Consider the following 19,386-nt stretch of genomic DNA (forward strand, 5'->3'; position numbering starts at 1 on the left):
GCTGGATCAACGGCTCGATAATGAATGAATCTACTTCAGGGATATAGGAAGCAGCAGGCTCAATCACTACTGAAATGCTAAAGATAAGCTTTACTAAAGTAAATTACCCACAGAGAATGTACTTTATAAAGGGAAAAGTCTTCAAATAATCACTACCGGAATACTAAAGACAGACTTTACAAAATGAAAATCCCAGCCTTCATGAACACAAAACAGCAAAAATGTATTCTTTACGAAGAACAAAATCCGCTAGCAAGTAGTCTTTAAAATGAACAGGTGTGATGGATTTCAGAGACTGAAGAGAGTACTTTTATTCTACTCTGAGCACGACATGAGACTCTCCACAAGAATAAGACATGAAAGACAGCAGCTTGTTTCACTCAAAGATGAATCGAAGAGGATACAAGGGTGAACAGAGAGAGAGTGAGAAGATGTGATTATCAGTGTGTGTGTGTGTGTGTGTGTGTGTACCTGTGGGGTCTGTTTGAGGATGTATGATGTGTAGGAGAGGTTAGAGGGCAGGCTGCTGGATGAGGAGGTGGGGGTCTGGGAGCCAGAGCCTGTAGAGGAGCTGCCCTGGGACTGCTGACCTACACACACACAAACACAGAGAGAGACATGGTTCAGCATAATACAACATAAAAGGGTTTAGGTGGTGGGCACGGACGGACCGGCTATAGAGAACATTTCCTGTAATTCTACACATTTTGCCATGCAACTGAGAGAAAATGAAGCTAATTCCCTGCAATTCCATGCATTTTGCCATGGCTAATGCTTTATACTGCTAAATTCCTTGTTTTGGTTATTGTCAATTCTCCCTGGATGTCTAGCTTTTATTTTGGTGATTGAGAATTCTCAAAGATAAATAAAAAATGTATAGGTCCATTATCTTTTCAACATACTTTATATCTTATTTCTCAGCGGGAATTGCGTATACTCACTTCTGAATCCCCACAATGTGTATCAAAGTAGTGTAGTGGAGGTATACGCCGTATCAACTATTAAGGCTGATGGAAAATATCAGAATGTTTAGCTTAAAATTATGATAAACTATCATCTTTTCACATTTTAAGAGCAGCAATGTGCACACAGCGGTAGGCCTACGGGCGAATGCTCCAAAATACAATTTGCTCACTGCAAATGAGTGCGGCCACATGGACAGAGATGGAAATATCCGTTTGAAATTGGTGAGATCTAAAGATGCAACATCATGGGATGCTAATATGACTACGATAAAGCCTTTGGCTGCTAGAAAGTGAAAGAAAGAAAGCCAATAGAACAGGAGAACATTTGAGGAAGTCTTTCTAAAATAATTGCCTCCGTGTTTCTATGGTGGGATTTTGGCTACAGGGTACTTTGAAGCAAGGTAAGACACACCTCATAATATGAAGTAAAACATCCAGGTTTAAAAAAATGAAGGAACAGGAGAAATATAGCGATGCTAACGATAGGCCTATCCGTCTTCTGGTAGATGGAAAGGACGTTCCCAAAAACCTTCTCTATTAAATGTTAACTAGCCTATGCCTACCTGGCAGAATGATGATATGATTACTTGCATCAATCCAGTGGCCATTTGTTTTGCAAAGTCGTGTGCTAAAGAAACGTCGCTTACCAAACAGCAGTGTTCTGTGCCTGCCCACTTCAATTGAATGGTAACTACACTAAAAAAAATCCACTTTTATTAGATTTGTCCCAGACCTCAAAAGTGGTCTCCTGATATGGTTCAAGCATTGCTGTGCATTTTCTTTTTTTTTATGTAATGGAAAAGCAGAAACCTGTGACTTTCTTACTCAGTTGACAGCATCATTTATCCGTTTCAATAGTAGGCCTAGTATTAGTCAGTACAGCTTGGGTTGACCCGACTGTGAAAGACGAAAATGGGATTTATCATTTTAGGTCATTCAGAGTTTATGTCACTGTTTCTCATAGAATTTTTCTACACAGGGTGAAATGCGGAAGACACATTCCAGTTGAATACATTCAGTTGGACAACTCACTAGTTATCCCCCTTTCCCCTTCCCACGCCGGGGGGGGGGGGGGGGGGGGGAGTGCAGTTTGAGTATACCCACTTCTCCGGCACTGCACCACAGGTTTTAGTCGCTTTAGTTAACACTAAAATCATATTTCCAGCCCCCCCAAAGATTTCAATGGCAGAAATATCCCTGATAATACACCCAGAGACCCAAAGATTTTGGGCGGACACATGTTCCAGGACACAGAGAGACATGCTTCAGCATAATACGCCTAGAGCAGGGCTCTCCAACCCTGTTCCTGGACACAGAGAGACATGCTTCAGCATAACACGCCTAGAGCAGGGCTCTCCAACCCTGTTCCTGGACACAGAGAGACATGCTTCAGCATAATACGCCTAGAGCAGGGCTCTCCAACCCTGTTCCTGGACACAGAGAGACATGCTTCAGCATAATACACCTAGAGCAGGGCTCTCCAACCCTGTTCCTGGACACAGAGATACATGCTTCAGCATAATACGCCTAGAGCAGGGCTCTCCAACCCTGTTCTTGGACACAGAGAGACATGCGTCAGCATAATACAACCCTGTTCCTGGACACAGAGACCATCTTCAGCATAATACGCCTAGAGCAGGGCTCTCCAACCCTGTTCCTGGACACAGAGAGACATGCTTCAGCATAATACAAAAAGAGCAGGGCTCTCCAACCCTGTTCCTGAACACAGAGAGACATGCTTCAGCATAATACACCTAGAACAGGGCTCTCCAACCCTGTTCCTGGACACAGAGAGACATGCTTCAGCATAATACACCTAGATCAGGGCTCTCCAAACCTGTTCCTGGACACAGAGAGACATGCATCAGCATAATACGCCTAGAGCAGGGCTCTCCAACCCTGTTCCTGGACACATAGAGACATGCTTCAGCATAATACGCCTAGAGTAGGGCTCTCCAACCCTGTTCCTGAACACAGAGAGACATGCATCAGCATAATACGCCTAGAGAAGGGCTCTCCAACCCTGTTCCTGGACACAGAGAGACATGCTTCAGCATAATATGCCTAGAGCAGGGCTCTCCAACCCTGTTCCTGGACACAGAGAGACATGCGTCAGCATAATACAACCCTGTTCCTGAACACAGAGAGACATGCTTCAGCATAATACGCCTAGAGCAGGGCTCTCCAACCCTGTTCCTGGACACAGAGAGACATGCTTCAGCATAATACGCCTAGAGCAGGGCTCTCCAACCCTGTTCCTGGACACAGAGAGACATGCTTCAGCATAATACGCCTAGAGCAGGGCTCTCCAACCCTGTTCCTGGACACAGAGAGACATGCTTCAGCATAGTATGCCTAGAGCAGGGCTCTCCAACCCTGTTCCTGGACACAGAGAGACATGCTTGTTACGGATACCATTATCCTGTGTGTGTGTGTATCCTGTGTGTTTCTTTTCTCTCCGTCTCCCCTCACAGGTGAAAATCATCACTCCCCAATCAGTCAACAATCCAATCAACAATCTGAAGACACACCTCCTCCTGTTTCCTACCCTATCACAGTTCCTTCCCCATGGTTTAAAAACCCCATCATTTGTTGCTCTAGAGCTCAATCTCTTTGTAAATGCCATGTTGGTAGATCTCTGTTCTTCATAGATTTCAGTAGCTCAATCTCTTTGTAAATGCCATGTATGTAGATCTCTGTGTTTCACTCTCTCGTTGTGTCTTAAACCTCTCTTTTGTTTGAGCACCTCCAAATCACTTTGTCATCTCCTGTGAGTATTGTTTTGGTTATGGTGTTTGTTTGATGCTGGTGGGAAAAGGGGGAAACCAAGACAAGTCGCCCATGGGCATACACTACCCGTAGGTAAACTTTGTTAAACACACTAGTTAGAACTGGGCGGACCACCCACTGTATTTTTGGTTAGTTAGTTAGCTGTTGTTAAAGTAGGCTAGTCTAGCTTAGGGGTGTTTTTGCATATTTGTTTCTTTCCTTGGGTCCAGCTCTGCCCTTTTTCCTGCTCCCCCCCATTACCGTGTGTTTATCAAATAAACCTTGAGTTTGACGGTAGATTTCAGTTGTCCTGGTTATTACGTTCACACTTTTACTTTGTCACAATTATAATTTACATGAGTTATGTTACGGGTCTCATTACCATCCCCCCTAGACTGTCGGGCCAAAAGGGATTCGTAACATAAGTGGGGGCTCATCCGGGATCTGTCTTTACTGACACCCATGCCATAGTGGTATAGTTCAGTGTTGAACGTCATAGCTGAAGTAGCATTAGTGTTTGCTATTTTCGTTGGCTCTTGTGAAGTAGTGTAAGATGGCTACTTTTGATTTGAAGTCCTTTTTGGATAACCCTTCGTGGGAGGTTTTTGACAAATTTCGTAGAGTTGATTTAGTGACCTTGGCTGACCATTATTCAGTATCGATTCCACAGAATGTAGTTAAGTCGGAGGTTAAACAGCTAGTGTTAAATGTATTGTTGGAAGAGCAAGTGCTTGTGTTACCGCTGCCTGAGCATACTACCCCTATAGGGGATGTTGCTGCTCCTGTAAGCCCATTGGTGTCTGATAATGAGGCTAAAACACCAGCCACATTGTCCCATTTTGATCCACGCTCCCCACTGTCAAACGGTGATGCCAGGGGGGATGTCCGTTTAGCACAGTTACAACTAGAGGTGGAAGAGAGAGCCCAAATTAGGCGAGAGACTCTCCAGTTGGAGATGTGTAAAATTGAGGCAGAAAAAGAACGAGAACGAGAACAGAGGCAGATGACGTTTAAAATGCGCCAGATGGAACTGGAGGCAGAGACAGAAAGGCTAGCCTTCGTTCCTGCTGTCACTGTTAGTGAGTCGTCCTCACCAGCTGTGTCCTCAAACACGTTTGACATAAGTAGGCAGATTGCCTTAGTACCTTTGTTCAGAGAGTCGGAGGTTGACTCCTATTTTTGTGTATTTGAGTGTATAGCCGTAGCATTGAAGTGGCCTGAAGAGGTATGGTGTCTATTACTTCAGTGTAAATTAACTGGTAAAGCCCAAGAGGTTTTGTCAGCGCTACCTCTAGAGGACAGTTTGAATTATGAAGTGGTCAAAGCTACTGTTCTTCGTGCCTATGAGCTTGTGCCTGAGGCATACCGACAGAGATTTAGGTCTCATAGAAAGTCTTTTAGTAAGACTTATGTGGAATTTGCTAGAGACAAGGGAAATCTGTTTGATAAATGGCATGCTGCTAGTAAGGTAACTGATTTCAACTCTCTCCGGGAGTTAATCTTGTTGGAAGAGTTAAAAAATTGCTTACCCGAACGCATTGTAGTTTACCTAAACGAACAGAAAGTATCCTCCCTGGCAGAAGCGTCTGTGTTGGCAGACGAGTTTGTGTTGACGCACAAGAGTGTGTTTTCGGCTCAAACTGAGAGTAGAACCACTGAGTTTCCTACCTTGAGCCCTAGTCGACCAGCAGTGGTATATCAAGCACGCCAGAAGACTGAGCGTTCCTGTTTCTATTGTCATAAAGTGGGACATATGATTAATGATTGCTTCCTGCTTAAACGCAAACAAGGGATGCCTCTTCGTGCCAAGCCACCAACAGGTGTTGCTCTAATTCGTACGGTTGTGAGGTCTGCAACAAAACAGGTGCCTCAGGGTAACTGCAGTTTGAAAGACCCAGTCCCCGACCGCAGTTATGAACCATTCATTTCCGAGGGGTTTGTGTCCCTAACGAATGACGAAGCGTCTCAGCGTCCGGTTAAAATCCTTAGAGATACTGGTGCGGCGCAGTCGTTTATATTGTCTGATGTGTTGCCCTTATCTGACGATACATACTGTGGTTCCAGTGTGTTAGTGCAGGGTATTGAAATGGGTTTTGTCCCAGTGCTGTTGCACTTTGTGAAAGTACACTCTGAGTTAATCAGTGGAATATTCAGAGTGGGGGTACGTCCTAAGTTGCCAGTGAAAGGTGTGACCTTTATAATGGGTAACGATATTGCCGGAGGAAAGGTAGTACCCGTATTGGAAGTATTGGATAAAAGTGACCACTCTCTCTCGAATGAGTTGGCACAGAGTTATCCACATGTGTTCCCCGCTTGTGCTGTCACTCGTGCTCAGGTACTACAAGAGGGTGACGTGATAGATTTGTCGAACACTGTTCTGTTCAAAGAGGATGATCAAGAGGATGGATTGTGTGATACCTCTGAGAAGCTGATCACCTCTGACAAACAGCCCAGGAAAGAATTAAAGAACGTTGAACTTATTGCTGATGCAATACAGTTACCAGTCACTCGTGAGCAGCTGATTGCTAACCAAAAGGTTGACAACAAACTTGTTAAATGTTTTTCTAGTGTTGTCTCGTTAGAAGAGGTGAAGAAGAAGAATGTGGCTTACTTCATTGATGGTAATCTCCTCATGCGTAAATGGAAATCCCATGTTGACGCGGGTGGAGATTGGAATGCTGTTTACCAAATAGTGATTCCTACAGCCTTTCGACAAAATGTGTTATCCCTTGCTCATGATCACCAGTGGTCTGGTCATTTAGGAATTACAAAGACGTATGATCGGATCCTTCGACATTTCTTTTGGCCGGGTTTAAAACAAGATGTGGCTCAGTTCTGTCGGACATGCCACACCTGTCAGATAACAGGAAAACCAAATCAGGTTATTCCTCCTGCTCCTCTTTGTCCTATACCTGTCATAGGTGAACCATTTGAGAATGTGGTGGTTGATTGTGTCGGACCGTTACCGAAGACAAAATCGGGTAACCAGTTTTTGTTAACGATAATGTGTATGGCTACAAGATACCCCGAGGCTATTCCTCTGAGAAGGATTACAGCCCCGGTAGTGAGTAAAGCCTTAATAAAATGCTTCACGACATTCGGGTTACCTAAGGTGGTACAAAGCGATCAAGGTACCAATTTCCTATCCAAGCTCTTCAAGCAGGTGTTGAAATCCTTATCAATTACGCACCGTGTGTCAAGCGCCTATCACCCAGAGTCTCAGGGTGCGCTTGAAAGATGGCATCAGACACTGAAGTCTATGCTACGTAAATATTGTTTGGAATCTGAGAAAGATTGGGATGAGGGAGTTCCTCTAGTTTTGTTTGCTGCTCGTGAAACTGTGCAGGAGTCCCTAGGTTTCAGCCCGGCTGAACTAGTGTTTGGTCACACAGTAAGAGGACCAATGAAAGTCCTTAAAGAACAGTTCTTGTCCCAAGAGTTGTGTACCAGAGATGAGAATGTGTTGGACTATGTTAGTCGCTTTCGTGAGCGCCTACACCAAGCTTGTGCTCTTGCAAAGGAAGCTCTGTCTTCCTCACAGAGGAGCATGAAAAGACACTATGATAAAGAGGCTGTTTCTCGTCCACTACAGCCCGGTGACCAAGTACTGGTGTTATTACCTGTTCCAGGATCTTCACTGTCAGCTCGTTCCTCTGGTCCTTATTTAATTGAAAAGAAAATAAGTGAAACTGACTATGTGCTTCAAACTCCTGATAGACAACGGCAATCTCGTGTGTGTCACATTAACATGTTGAAAGCTTACCACACCCGACCCATCACACAGTTAGATAGTTCAAAAACTGAGGAAGGTACTGCAGTCTCCTCTGCTACTACTGCGATGATAGTGGACTGTCATATTGATGATGTAGATGGATTGGAGTTGCGCAATACTCAACAGCAGTGTGTTAGATTGCCCAACTCAGAAATGCTGCTGTCTATCCAGTCAGGTCTGGTTCATTTAACGGATGGACAGGCTAATGATATTGTGAGGCTACTACACAGTTTTCCATGTCTCTTTAATGACGTTCCTACTCGCACAAATGTGTTGGAACATGACATTAATGTTGGAAATGCTACACCTATCAAGCAACACCCATATCGTATCAACGCTTCCAAGAGGAAGATAATGAGGGATGAGGTGAGATATTTGTTGGAGAATGACCTGGCTAAGCCAAGTTCAAGCCCTTGGAGTTCTCCTTGCATTCTGGTTCCTAAACCTGATGGTACGTCCAGGTTATGTACGGATTATCGAAAGGTAAATTCTGTCACAATGCCAGATTCGTTCCCGTTACCCAGACTGGACGACTGTATCGACACTATTGGTGCTGCTAAGTATGTAACCAAGTTGGACCTCTTAAAAGGTTACTGGCAGGTTCCGTTAACTTCACGTGCTTCTGAGATTTCTGCCTTTGTGACCCCAGACAACTTCCTACAGTACTCAGTCATGGCTTTTGGGATGCGAAATGCACCAGCCACTTTCCAACGACTGGTTAACTCCGTATTAGCTGGCGTTCCTAATTGTAGTGCATACCTTGATGACCTAGTGATTTATTCGTCTGAGAGATCATGTTGACTCGCTAAGGGTAGTATGTGAACGGTTGGCAGCTGCTTCTCTAACCCTGAACTTGGCAAAGTGTGAGTTTGGGAAGGCTACTGTTACCTATCTCGGTAAAGAGGTTGGCCATGGACAGGTGTGCCCTGTTGATGCCAAGGTCTTGGCTATAACTGCATTACCTGCACCTACCACCAGACGAGAGCTACGCCGCTTTTTAGGGATGGTTGGCTACTACCGTAGCTTCTGTAAAAATGTCTCTGCGGTAGTTGCTCCATTGACTGATTTGCTCAGTCCGGCTAGATCATTTGTGTGGTCCCCTGATTGTAAGAGAGCTTTTGAATCTGCGAAAGCACTCTTATGTAGTACCCCTGTACTTGCTGCTCCGGATTTTGAACAACCGTTCAAGCTTGAGGTAGATGCTAGTGCCAGAGGTGCTGGTGCTGTTCTACTGCAGCAGGACAAGAGTGGAGTGGATCATCCCGTTTGTTATTTTTCACGTAAATTTAATAAATGTCAAACAACCTATGCGACAATAGAACAAGAAGCTCTTGCTTTGTTGTTGGCTCTGCAATACTTTGAAGTATACATTGGTTCCAGTGCCCTATCAGTGATTGTGTATACTGACCATAACCCCTTAGTTTTTCTCCACCGAATGTACAACCAGAACCAGCGCCTTATGCGTTGGGCGCTGATTGTACAAAATTATAATTTGGAGATCCGCCACAAAAAGGGTTCTGATAATGTGTTGGCAGATGCTTTGTCTCGTGTGTAAAAATTATTTTTGTATGTTTTGGCAAGGTTGACTTAGTTATTATTGTGAGTATTAATTGTAATACTGTGATCGCAATCCCCCCTGGGGTTGTTCTTTTAAGGGTGGGAGTGTTACGGATACCATTATCCTGTGTGTGTGTGTATCCTGTGTGTTTATTTTCTCTCCGTCTCCCCTCACAGGTGAAAATCATCACTCCCCAATCAGTCAACAATCCAATCAACAATCTGAAGACACACCTCCTCCTGTTTCCTACCCTATCACAGTTCCTTCCCCATGGTTTAAAAACCCCATCATTTGTTTGCTCTAGAGCTCAATCTCTTTGTAAATGCCATGTTGGTAGATCTCTGTTCTTCATAGATTTCAGTAGCTCAATCTCTTTGTAAATGCCATGTATGTAGATCTCTGTGTTTCACTCTCTCGTTGTGTCTTAAACCTCTCTTTTGTTTGAGCACCTCCAAATCACTTTGTCATCTCCTGTGAGTATTGTTTTGGTTATGGTGTTTGTTTGATGCTGGTGGGAAAAGGGGGAAACCAAGACAAGTCGCCCATGGGCATACACTACCCGTAGGTAAACTTTGTTAAACACACTAGTTAGAACTGGGCGGACCACCCACTGTATTTTTGGTTAGTTAGTTAGCTGTTGTTAAAGTAGGCTAGTCTAGCTTAGGGGTGTTTTTGCATATTTGTTTCTTTCCTTGGGTCCAGCTCAGCCCCTTTTCCTGCTCCCCCCCCCCATTACCGTGTGTTTATCAAATAAACCTTGAGTTTGACGGTAGATTTCAGTTGTCCTGGTTATTACGTTCACACTTTTACTTTGTCACAATTATAATTTACATGAGTTATGTTACGGGTCTCATTACCATCCCCCCTAGACTGTCGGGCCAAAAGGGATTCGTAACATGCTTCAGCATAATACACCTAGAGCAGGGCTCTCCAACCCTGTTCCTGGACACAGAGAGACATGCGTCAGCATAATACAACCCTGTTCCTGGACACAGAGAGACATGCTTCAGCATAATATGCCTAGAACAGGGCTCTCCAACCCTGTTCCTGGACACAGAGAGACATGCATCAGCATAATACACATAGAGCAGGGCTCTCCAACCCTGTTCCTGGACACAGAGAGACATGCTTCAGCATAATACGCCTAGAGCAGGGCTCTCCAACCCTGTTCCTGAACACAGAGAGACTTGCATCAGCATAATACGCCTAGAGCAGGGCTCTCCAACCCTGTTCCTGGACACAGAGAGACATGCTTCAGCATAATACGCCTAGAGCAGGGCTCGTCAACCCTGTTCCTGGACACAGAGAGACATGCTTCAGCATAATACGCCTAGAGCAGGGCTCTCCAACCCTGTTCCTGGACACAGAGAGACATGCTTCAGCATAATACGCCTAGAGCAGGGCTCTCCAACCCTGTTCCTGGACACAGAGAGACATGCTTCAGCATAATACGCCTAGAGCAGGGCTCTCCAACCCTGTTCCTGGACACAGAGAGACAAGCTTCAGCATAATACACCTAGAGCAGGGCTCTCCAACCCTGTTCCTGCACACAGAGAGACATGCGTCAGCATAATACAACCCTGTTCCTGGACACAGAGAGACATGCTTCAGCATAATACGCCTAGAGCAGGGCTCTCCAACCCTGTTCCTGGACACAGAGAGACATACTTCAGCATAGTACGCCTAGAGCAGGGCTCTCCAACCCTGTTCCTGGACACAGAGAGACATGCTTCAGCATAATACGCCTAGAGCAGGGCTCTCCAACCCTGTTCCTGGACACAGAGAGACATGCTTCAGCATAATACGCCTAGAGCAGGGCTCTCCAACCCTGTTCCTGGACACAGAGAGACATGCTTCAGCATAATACGCCTAGAGCAGGGCTCTCCAACCCTGTTCCTGGACACAGAGAGACATGCTTCAGCATAGTATGCCTAGAGCAGGGCTCTCCAACCCTGTTCTTGGACACAGAGAGACATACTTCAGCATAATACAACCCTGTTCCTGGAGAGCTACCATCCTGTAGGTTCAACCCTGTTCCTGGAGAGCTACCATCCTTTAGGTTCAAGCCTGTTCCTGGAGAGCTACCATCCTGTAGGTTCACAACATCCCTGTTCCTGGAGAGCTACCATCCTGTAGGTTCAACCCTGTTCCTGGAGAGCTATCATCCTGTAGGTTCACTCCAACCCTGTTCCTGGAGAGCTACTATCCTGTAGGTTCAACCCTGTTCCTGGAGAGCTACTATCCTGTAGGTTCACTCCAACCCTGCCCCTGGAGAGCTACCATCCTGTAGGTTCACTCCAATCCGGTTCCTGGAGAGTTACCATCCTGTAGGTTCAACCCTGTCCCTGGAGAGCTACCATCATGTAGGTTCACTCCAACCCTGTTCCTGGAGAGCTACCATCCTGTAGGTTCAACCCTGTTCCTGGAGAGCTACCATCCTGTAGGTTCACTCCAACACTGTTCCTGGAGAGCTACCATCCTGTAGGTTCAACCCTGTTCCTGGAGAGCTACCATACTGTAGGTTCACCCCAACCCTGTTCCTGGAGAGCTACCATCCTGTAGGTACAATCCAACCCTGTTCCTGGGGAGCTACTATCCTGTAGGTCCAACCCAACCCTGTTCCTGGGGAGCTACTATCCTGTAGGTCCAACCCTGTTCCTGGAGAGCTACCATTAAGTAGGTTCACTCTAACCCTGTTCCCGGAGAGCTACTATCATGTAGGTTCACTCCAACCCTGTTCCTGGAGAGCTACCATCCTGTAGGTCCAACCCTGTTCATGGAGAGCTACCATCCTGTAGGTTCACTCCAACCCTGTTCCTGGAGAGCTACCATCCTGTAGGTACAACCCTGTTCCTGGAGAGCTACCATCCTGTAGGTTCATTCCAACCCTGTTCCTGGAGAGCTACCATCCTGTAGGTTCAACCCTGTTCCTGGAGAGCTACCATTCTGTAGGTTCACTCCAACCCTGTTCCTGGGGAGCTACTATCCTGTAGGTCCAACCCTGTTCCTGGAGAGCTACCATCCTGTAGGTTCACTCCAACCCTGTTCCTGGAGAGCTACCATTCTGTAGGTCCAACCCTGTTCCTGGAGAGCTACCATCCTGTAGGTTCACTCCAACCCTGTTCCTGGAGAGCTACCATCCTGTAGGTTCAACCCTGTTCCTGGAGAGCTACCATCCTGTAGGTTCAAATCTGTTCCTGGCGAGCTACCATCCTGTAGGTTCAACCCTGTTCCTGGAGAGCTACTATCCTGTAGGTTCACTCCAACCCTGTTCATGGAGAGCTACCATCCTGTAGGTTCAACCCTGTTCCTGGAGAGCTACCATCCTGTAGGTTCAACTCTGTCCCTGGAGAGCTGCCATCCTGTAGGTTTTCACTCCAACCGTAATCTAGCACACCTGATTCTAATAATAAACTGGTTGATCAGTTGAGCCAGCTAAGTTACAACTGGGGATGGAGTAAAACCTACATATGGGTAGCTCTCCAGGAACAGGGTTGGAAAACCCTGACCTAGAGACTGCTATCCTATACAGACATAAACACCTAAATAAACCTGCATTCATACACCAAAGAGGTGAAAAACCCCATGGCATATTCACTATTCAGTGGGGGTTTGTTTATGTGACAAACTGGATTGGATACAAGGATAGGGTAGGAGAGGAAGAAGAAAATAGGAAATGAAAGGAGAGGAGTTGGTGAGGATAATGAGGTGTGTGTGTGTGTTACCTGCTGAGTTGGAAGCTCTGAGGATGGCTCCCTGGGGAATGAGAAGCAGCTTGCCCTTCCCTGATGGGTTCTTGCTGTTGGTGGTGAGGTACAGCTTGGTGCCCGGGGGCAGGTTGGCAAGGTTTGCCAGGTTGTTGGCTGGCAGCTGGAGGGTAGCCATCACTGTGGAGAGAGAGAGGGGGGAGAGAGTTTGTCTGTCAAGAGTGTTTGTTTGTGTTTACGTGTCTGCATGTCTCAAATAAACAGGCGCCTTTTCCCAATGTTTGTATGCGTGTGAACGAACAAAAGTGAAGTGACCCTCACCTCCGCTCTTTCCTGTTCCCCCTGCGGCCCCCGTTGCCTTAGCAACAACCTGCTGACCCACGATGCTACCAGCCGCTCCGCTGACGATGGCCTTGGCGACCCCCTGGGCGACCACCTGCTTCCCGCCGATCACCTTGGAAACGGAGGGGTTGCCCTTGGCGACCAGGATCTGTCCACTGCTGATGGCCACCTGCTTCACCGCTGCCTGGAGGGCAGGGATACCCAGAACCTGGAGAGGGGGAACATTGGAAATTTAGTTTTACAGTTCAAAGCCTTTGCTCTCTGATACCGTGCTCACTGGCTGTGTGTGTGTGTGCATGTCAAATCAAAATTATGCTTATTGTTCACGTACACATTTTAGCAGATGTTAAAGCGGGTGCAAATAAATGATTATGTTATTTGAGCCAAACAAAGCAGTACAATATCAAACAAGTACATAAACAAAATACAAAAAATGTAGAAATCAATAAATGTCGGTATGAATACAATTAACAACCCAAATAGCACTGTTAGAGTAATCTAAATGCAATCTACACGTATCTACACAGGGTGAATTTACACTAGAAATACTAAGAATGATATGTACAGCAGTAGATATAGAGTGAGCTATTATATTATACATTTGCGGTGAGTATAAACAGTATCATTAAATGCAATGTACAGTAGTAGAAATATTAGAATGAGCTATGTCGAGAATACAGTATTTAAATATACAGTACAAAACCACATGGCAAAATGGATAGAATTCCAGGAATTCTTCCGGACCAGAGTCTGGAATATAAATATATGTATTTAAGTGGTGCGTATAGACAGTATGTGAATAGTAAAGGTGTGTATAGCAGTAGTTACATAGGATGAGCCATGACTAGAAGTTCAAGTGTGTGTGTGTATATGTGTCCGTGTGTGTGTCTGATACCTTGCTGGGTGGGGCCCCTGCCCCGCTGGCCCCTCCTGTCTGTTTCTGTGGCGACATGGAGATCACATGACCTCCCTTCACTGCGACAAATTGCTGCGTTGCTGCGGCGGCGGTCTGCTGGGCTGCCGTTACCGAGGAAACCATTTGCTGCTGGTGCTGAGTGGGAACCTCCCCCGGCTCCTGCTTGATAATGACCTGCAGAAGTCAGAGAAAGAACATTACCACAAGGACTACCAGTGCTAGAAGCAACCTTTTAAAAATTATTCACACCCCTTGACTTCTCCACATTTTGTTGTGTTACAGCCTGAATTTCAAAATGGATACAACTTAGATTTTTCTTGTCACTAGCCTACACACACAATACCCCATAAAGTCAAAGTGGAATTATGGTTTTTACTAATTTTTGTACAAATTAATTAAAAATGAAATGCTGAAATGTCTTGAGTCAATAAGTATTCATTCCCTTTGTTGTGGCAAGCCTAAATAAGTTAATGAGTACACATTTGCTAAACAAGTCACATAAGTTGCATGGACTCAATAATGCAATAACAGTGTTTAACATGATTTTTGAATGACTACCTCATCTCTGTACCTCACACATACAATTATCTTTAAAAGTCCCTCAGTCGAGCAGTGAATTTCAAACACAGATTCAAACCACAAAGACCAGGAAGGTTGTCCAACGCCTCACAAAGGGCACCTATTGGAATATAGGTCAAAATAAAGCAGACATTGAATATCTCTTTGAGCATGGTGAAGTTAAATTAAATGGTGTATTGATGGTGTATCAATACAAGCAGTCACTACAAAGATACAGGGGTCCTAACTCAGTTGCCGCAGAGGAAGGAAACTGCTCAGGGATTTCACCATGAGGCCAATGGTGACTTTAAGACAGATACAGAGTTTAATGACTGTGGATGAATCACAAACATTGCAGAAAGGGTGGCTACTTTGAAGAATCTATAATATAAAATATATTTGGATTTGTTTAACACTTTTTTGGTTATTACATGATTCCATATGTGTTATTTCATAGTTGTGATGTATTCACTATTATTCTACAATGTAGAATATAGTAAAAATAAAGAAAAACCCTTGAATGAGTAGGTGTGTCCAAACTTTTGACTGGTACTGTATATATACTACAACTATTGCAAGACCTGAAAATGGTTGTCTAACAATGATCAAGAACCAATTTCACAGTTTGAAGCATTTTTTAAAAAGAATAAATGGACAAATGCTGGTGTGGAAAGCACTTAGAGACTTACCCAGAAAGACTCACAGATGTAATTGCTTCAAAAATATATATTTTTTAACCCACTTTGAATTCAGGCTGTAAACAGAACAAAATGTGGAATAAGTCAAGAGGTATTAAAATTCTGTCCCCTTCAAAACAGGATAGAAAAAAACAGTAAAGCAAAAAAGAGTGAGCACTCACCATTGGTTAGTTAATACAATAAGTCAATATCATTGTTGTGATTAGGCATTGGTTTTAATAACAGCGACTGACAGATCACAAAGGACCCTGCTTTATTTTCAGCCCCCGCAGAGAGAGAAGGCTTGAGTTTGAGTTTGAGTTTATTTTATTTTTACAGGGACAGTGCACATTAATAAACGTTTTTAGCCAGCCGGCTAAAACGGTTTTAGCCAGCCGGCTAATTTTCAACCGCAGTCCCTGGGCAGGTTATTAAAAACAATTACAATATAGACAATAGCAGCATAGAACAAGCAACACATAGCAACATAGGACAAGCAAGACATAGCATACAGACAGAGCAACATAGGACAAGCAAGACGTATCATACAGACAGAGCAACATAAAACAAAAAGCAGCAAGACAAAATTCATAAAAGCAACAAAGTGTTTCCACACCTCACAAGCTACAGACAACAGACAACATGGAAAGCGGCAACACACAGCTAGGGACCATGTTCACAAATCTGATTGACCTTTAGCCATGTCTTCAAGCATTTTGTGAAAGTGTGATATGTGGTGCAGTTATGTGTGTCTGATGGCAGTGTATTCCAGACATGGGAAGCTCTCACAGAGAATGCAGATTTACTAAAGGTGCTTTTCCTTAGGGGAACTATACAGTCACCTCTCATGGCAGACCTTGTGGATCTGCTGCCATATGTCTGGGTTTTCTGTTTAACAAAAATATTGAGTGGAGGGGGAGCCAGGCCATTAAGGATCTTGAATACAAGACATGCGTCGGTGTATTGCACAAGATTTTGCCAACTCAAGAGCACATGCTTTCTAAGGATGTGACAATGATGATGGCTATTGGGCTTCCTATCAAGCACTTTGAGAGCCTGTTTGTAGACAGACTGAATAGGTCTTAATGTTGTACAGCAAGCTTGGGCCCAACTAGTCAAGCAGTAAGTTAAGTGGGGGAGTATCATAGATTTGAAGTACAGTTTTGCTACCTCTGTAGTCAAACAATTTCGTATAAATCGGAAATTAGCTAGGTTGAATTTGGTTATTTGAATGACCTTTTTCACATGCTTTTTAAAAGAGAGGTTGGAATCAAGTATGATGCCAAGGTACTTAAAATCGGATACCACCTGGAGCTTCTCCCCTGACACATAGACATCTGGCTCAGTAGCATCTGTTGCCCTCTTTGTGAAGAACATGCAAACAGTTTTTTTCACATTGAGATGCAAACACGAGTCACTGAGCCACTTTGTAACCTGGACCATTACAGTAGTGAGTTCTTGTGCAGCTTGTTGTTTGCTCTTTGCATGCACATATATCACAGTATCATCTGCATACATTTGAACTTCAGACCCAGTACAGACAGAAGGCAGATCATTAATGTACAGGCTGAACAGGAGGGGCTTGGTGCTTGGGGGCTTGGTGCTGCCCAGCAGAGAAAGAAACAGTGCTGTGGGTTCAGGTTTGATGCTGAGTATCACAGCAGCACCACGTTCCTGCCTACAGTACTGTCGGAATTCATCTGCCCTGAAATTGGGTTTCATCATCTGTGGAGAGTTTGGGGAGTGGGTTGATTTTATTACAGGGGTTTGACACCATCTCTGTGTGTTTTTTTGGGGTTTTACTATCCTTGTGGGGACCAGAAGTCCTCAAAAGAATAGTACAAGGAACATTCCGACCTGTGGGTCCCCACAAGGAAAAAGGCTATTTCAGGCTTAGGAGTTAGGGATACAATTAGGGTTAGGTTTAAGTTAGGTTAAGGGTTACATTTAGGGGTTAGGGAAACAATTAGGGTTAGGTATAAGTTAGGTTAAGGGTTACATTTAGGGGTTAGGGAAACAATTAGGGTTAGGTTTAAGTTAGGTTAAGGGTTACATTTAGGGGTTAGGGAAACAATTAGGGTTAGGTTTAAGTTAGGTTAAGGGTTACATTTAGGGGTTAGGGAAAGTATAATTTTTAATGGGAATCAATTGTTTGGTCCCCACAAGGAGAGCAAAACAAACACGTGTGTTTAGATATAGAACCTTGCAGTTATTCCCTCTGCAATGCAATTCCCTTTTAGAATGATGTCCCAGTTAAATATCTTGCCAAGTGGCTGCCTACAGCTGCTGAAGATAGCACCCTGGCAGACTGGCACACTATTAATAATACACAGAGCGAGAGAGCGAGAAAGAGAGCGAGAGAGAGAGAGAGAGTGTTGTTCAAGGGAGGGAGTGTCTACAGAGACAGGAAGTCACTATACCACACAGACTGCTGGGTTGGCTCTGACATAAATCTCCTGGAAGCTCAACACTGTTAGGTCTGAACGAGTTCTATGAAAAGTACTCATGACAGGTTAAGACTTTGGTTATCAAAGTCATTCATGGAAGACTCCTGTGTATTCAGGGTTTAAAATGGAAAGGGGCAATCTGCAGTTTAAATAATAACAAGGCATATCCCACCACTTGGGTAAAAAGCTAAGGGGTTGGTGCTGGAGAAATGTAACCACTCTCATACTCATAGACATTGCCAAAAGTATGTGGACACCTGCCTGTCGAACATCACAGTCCAAAATCATGGGAATTAATACGGCGTTGGTCCCCCCTTTGGTGCTATAACTGCCTCCACTCTTCTGGGAAGGCTTACACTAGATGTTGGAATATTGCTGTGGGGACTTGGTTCCATTCAGCCACAAGAGTATTAGTGAGTTCGGACACTGTTGTTGGGCATTTAGGCCTGGCTCGCAGTCGGCGTTACAATTCATCCCAAAGGTGTTAGATGGGGTTGAGATCAGGGCTCTGTGCAGGCCAGTCAGGTTTTTCCACACTGATCTCGAAAAACATTTCTGTTTACAGGTGCATTGTCATGCTAAAACAGGACAGGGCCTTCCCCAAACTGTTGACACAAAGTTGGAAGCATAGAATCGTTGTATTGCTGCAGCGTTAAGATTTCTCTTCACCGGAACTAAGGGGCCTAGCAAGAGCCATGAAAAACAGCCCAAGACCATTATTCCTCCTCCACCAAACTTTACAGTTGGCACTATGCATTGGGGCAGGTAGCTTTATCCCACTCCAGCCAACGCTTGACATTGCGCATGGTGATCTCAAGCTAGTGTGTGGCTGCTGGCCATGAAAACCCATTTTATGAAGATCCATAACAAACAGTTATTGTGCTGGCGTTGCTTCCAGAGGCAGTTTGGACCTCGGTAGTGTGTTGCAACCGAGGACAGACCATTTTTAAACACAATGCGCTTCAGCACTGCTAGTTGATGATAATCCTAGTCATATTAGTAACCCTGCTAGTTGATGACAATCCTAGTCATATTAGTAACCCTGGTAGTTGATGATAATCCTAGTCATATTAGTAACCCTGCTAGTTGATGATAATCCTAGTCATATTAGTAACCCTGCTAGTCGATGATAATCCCAGTCATATTAGTAACTCTGCTGGTTGATGCCAATCCTAGTCATATTATTAACCCTGGTAGTTGATGATAATCCTAGTCATATTAGTAACCAACCCATGCTAGTTGAGATTAATCCTAGTCATATTAGTAACCCTGGTAGTTGATGATAATCCTAGTCATATTAGTAACGAACCCATGCTAGTTGATGATAATCCTAGTCATATTAGTAACCAATGTTAGTTGATGATAATCCTAGTCATATTAGTAACCCTGCTAGTTGATGATAATCCCAGTCATATTAGTAACTCTGCTGGTTGATGACAATCCTAGTCATATTAGTAACCCTGGTAGTTGATGATAATCCTAGTCATGTTAGTAACCTACCCATGCTAGTTGATGATAATCCTAGTCATATTAGTAACCCTGCTAGTTGATGATAATCCTAGTCATATTAGTAACCAACCCATGCTAGTTGATGATAATCCTAGTCATATTAGTAACCCTGCAGGTTGATGATAATCTTAGTCATGTTAGCAACGCTGCTAGTTGATGATAATCC

General features: G+C 44.4%; 1 protein-coding gene across 2 annotated transcripts in view; it reads right to left on the bottom strand.

Moving 5' to 3' along the window:
- The window catches only part of LOC139376351 (YEATS domain-containing protein 2-like), a 73,050-nt gene that overhangs the window by 25,161 nt on the left and 28,503 nt on the right, over positions 1-19,386 (bottom strand). For both annotated transcript variants that reach the window (XM_071118786.1, XM_071118787.1), the window contains exons 14-17: positions 14,009-14,203; positions 13,093-13,321; positions 12,790-12,951; positions 472-590 (exon numbers count right to left, since the gene is read on the bottom strand). In XM_071118786.1, the coding sequence (XP_070974887.1) occupies positions 472-590; positions 12,790-12,951; positions 13,093-13,321; positions 14,009-14,203 (705 nt within the window). The remainder of the gene's footprint in view (positions 1-471; positions 591-12,789; positions 12,952-13,092; positions 13,322-14,008; positions 14,204-19,386) is intronic.

The sequence above is a fragment of the Oncorhynchus clarkii genome, chromosome 20 (assembly GCF_045791955.1).
Source record: "Oncorhynchus clarkii lewisi isolate Uvic-CL-2024 chromosome 20, UVic_Ocla_1.0, whole genome shotgun sequence".
NCBI classification, from domain to species: Eukaryota; Metazoa; Chordata; class Actinopteri; order Salmoniformes; family Salmonidae; genus Oncorhynchus; species Oncorhynchus clarkii.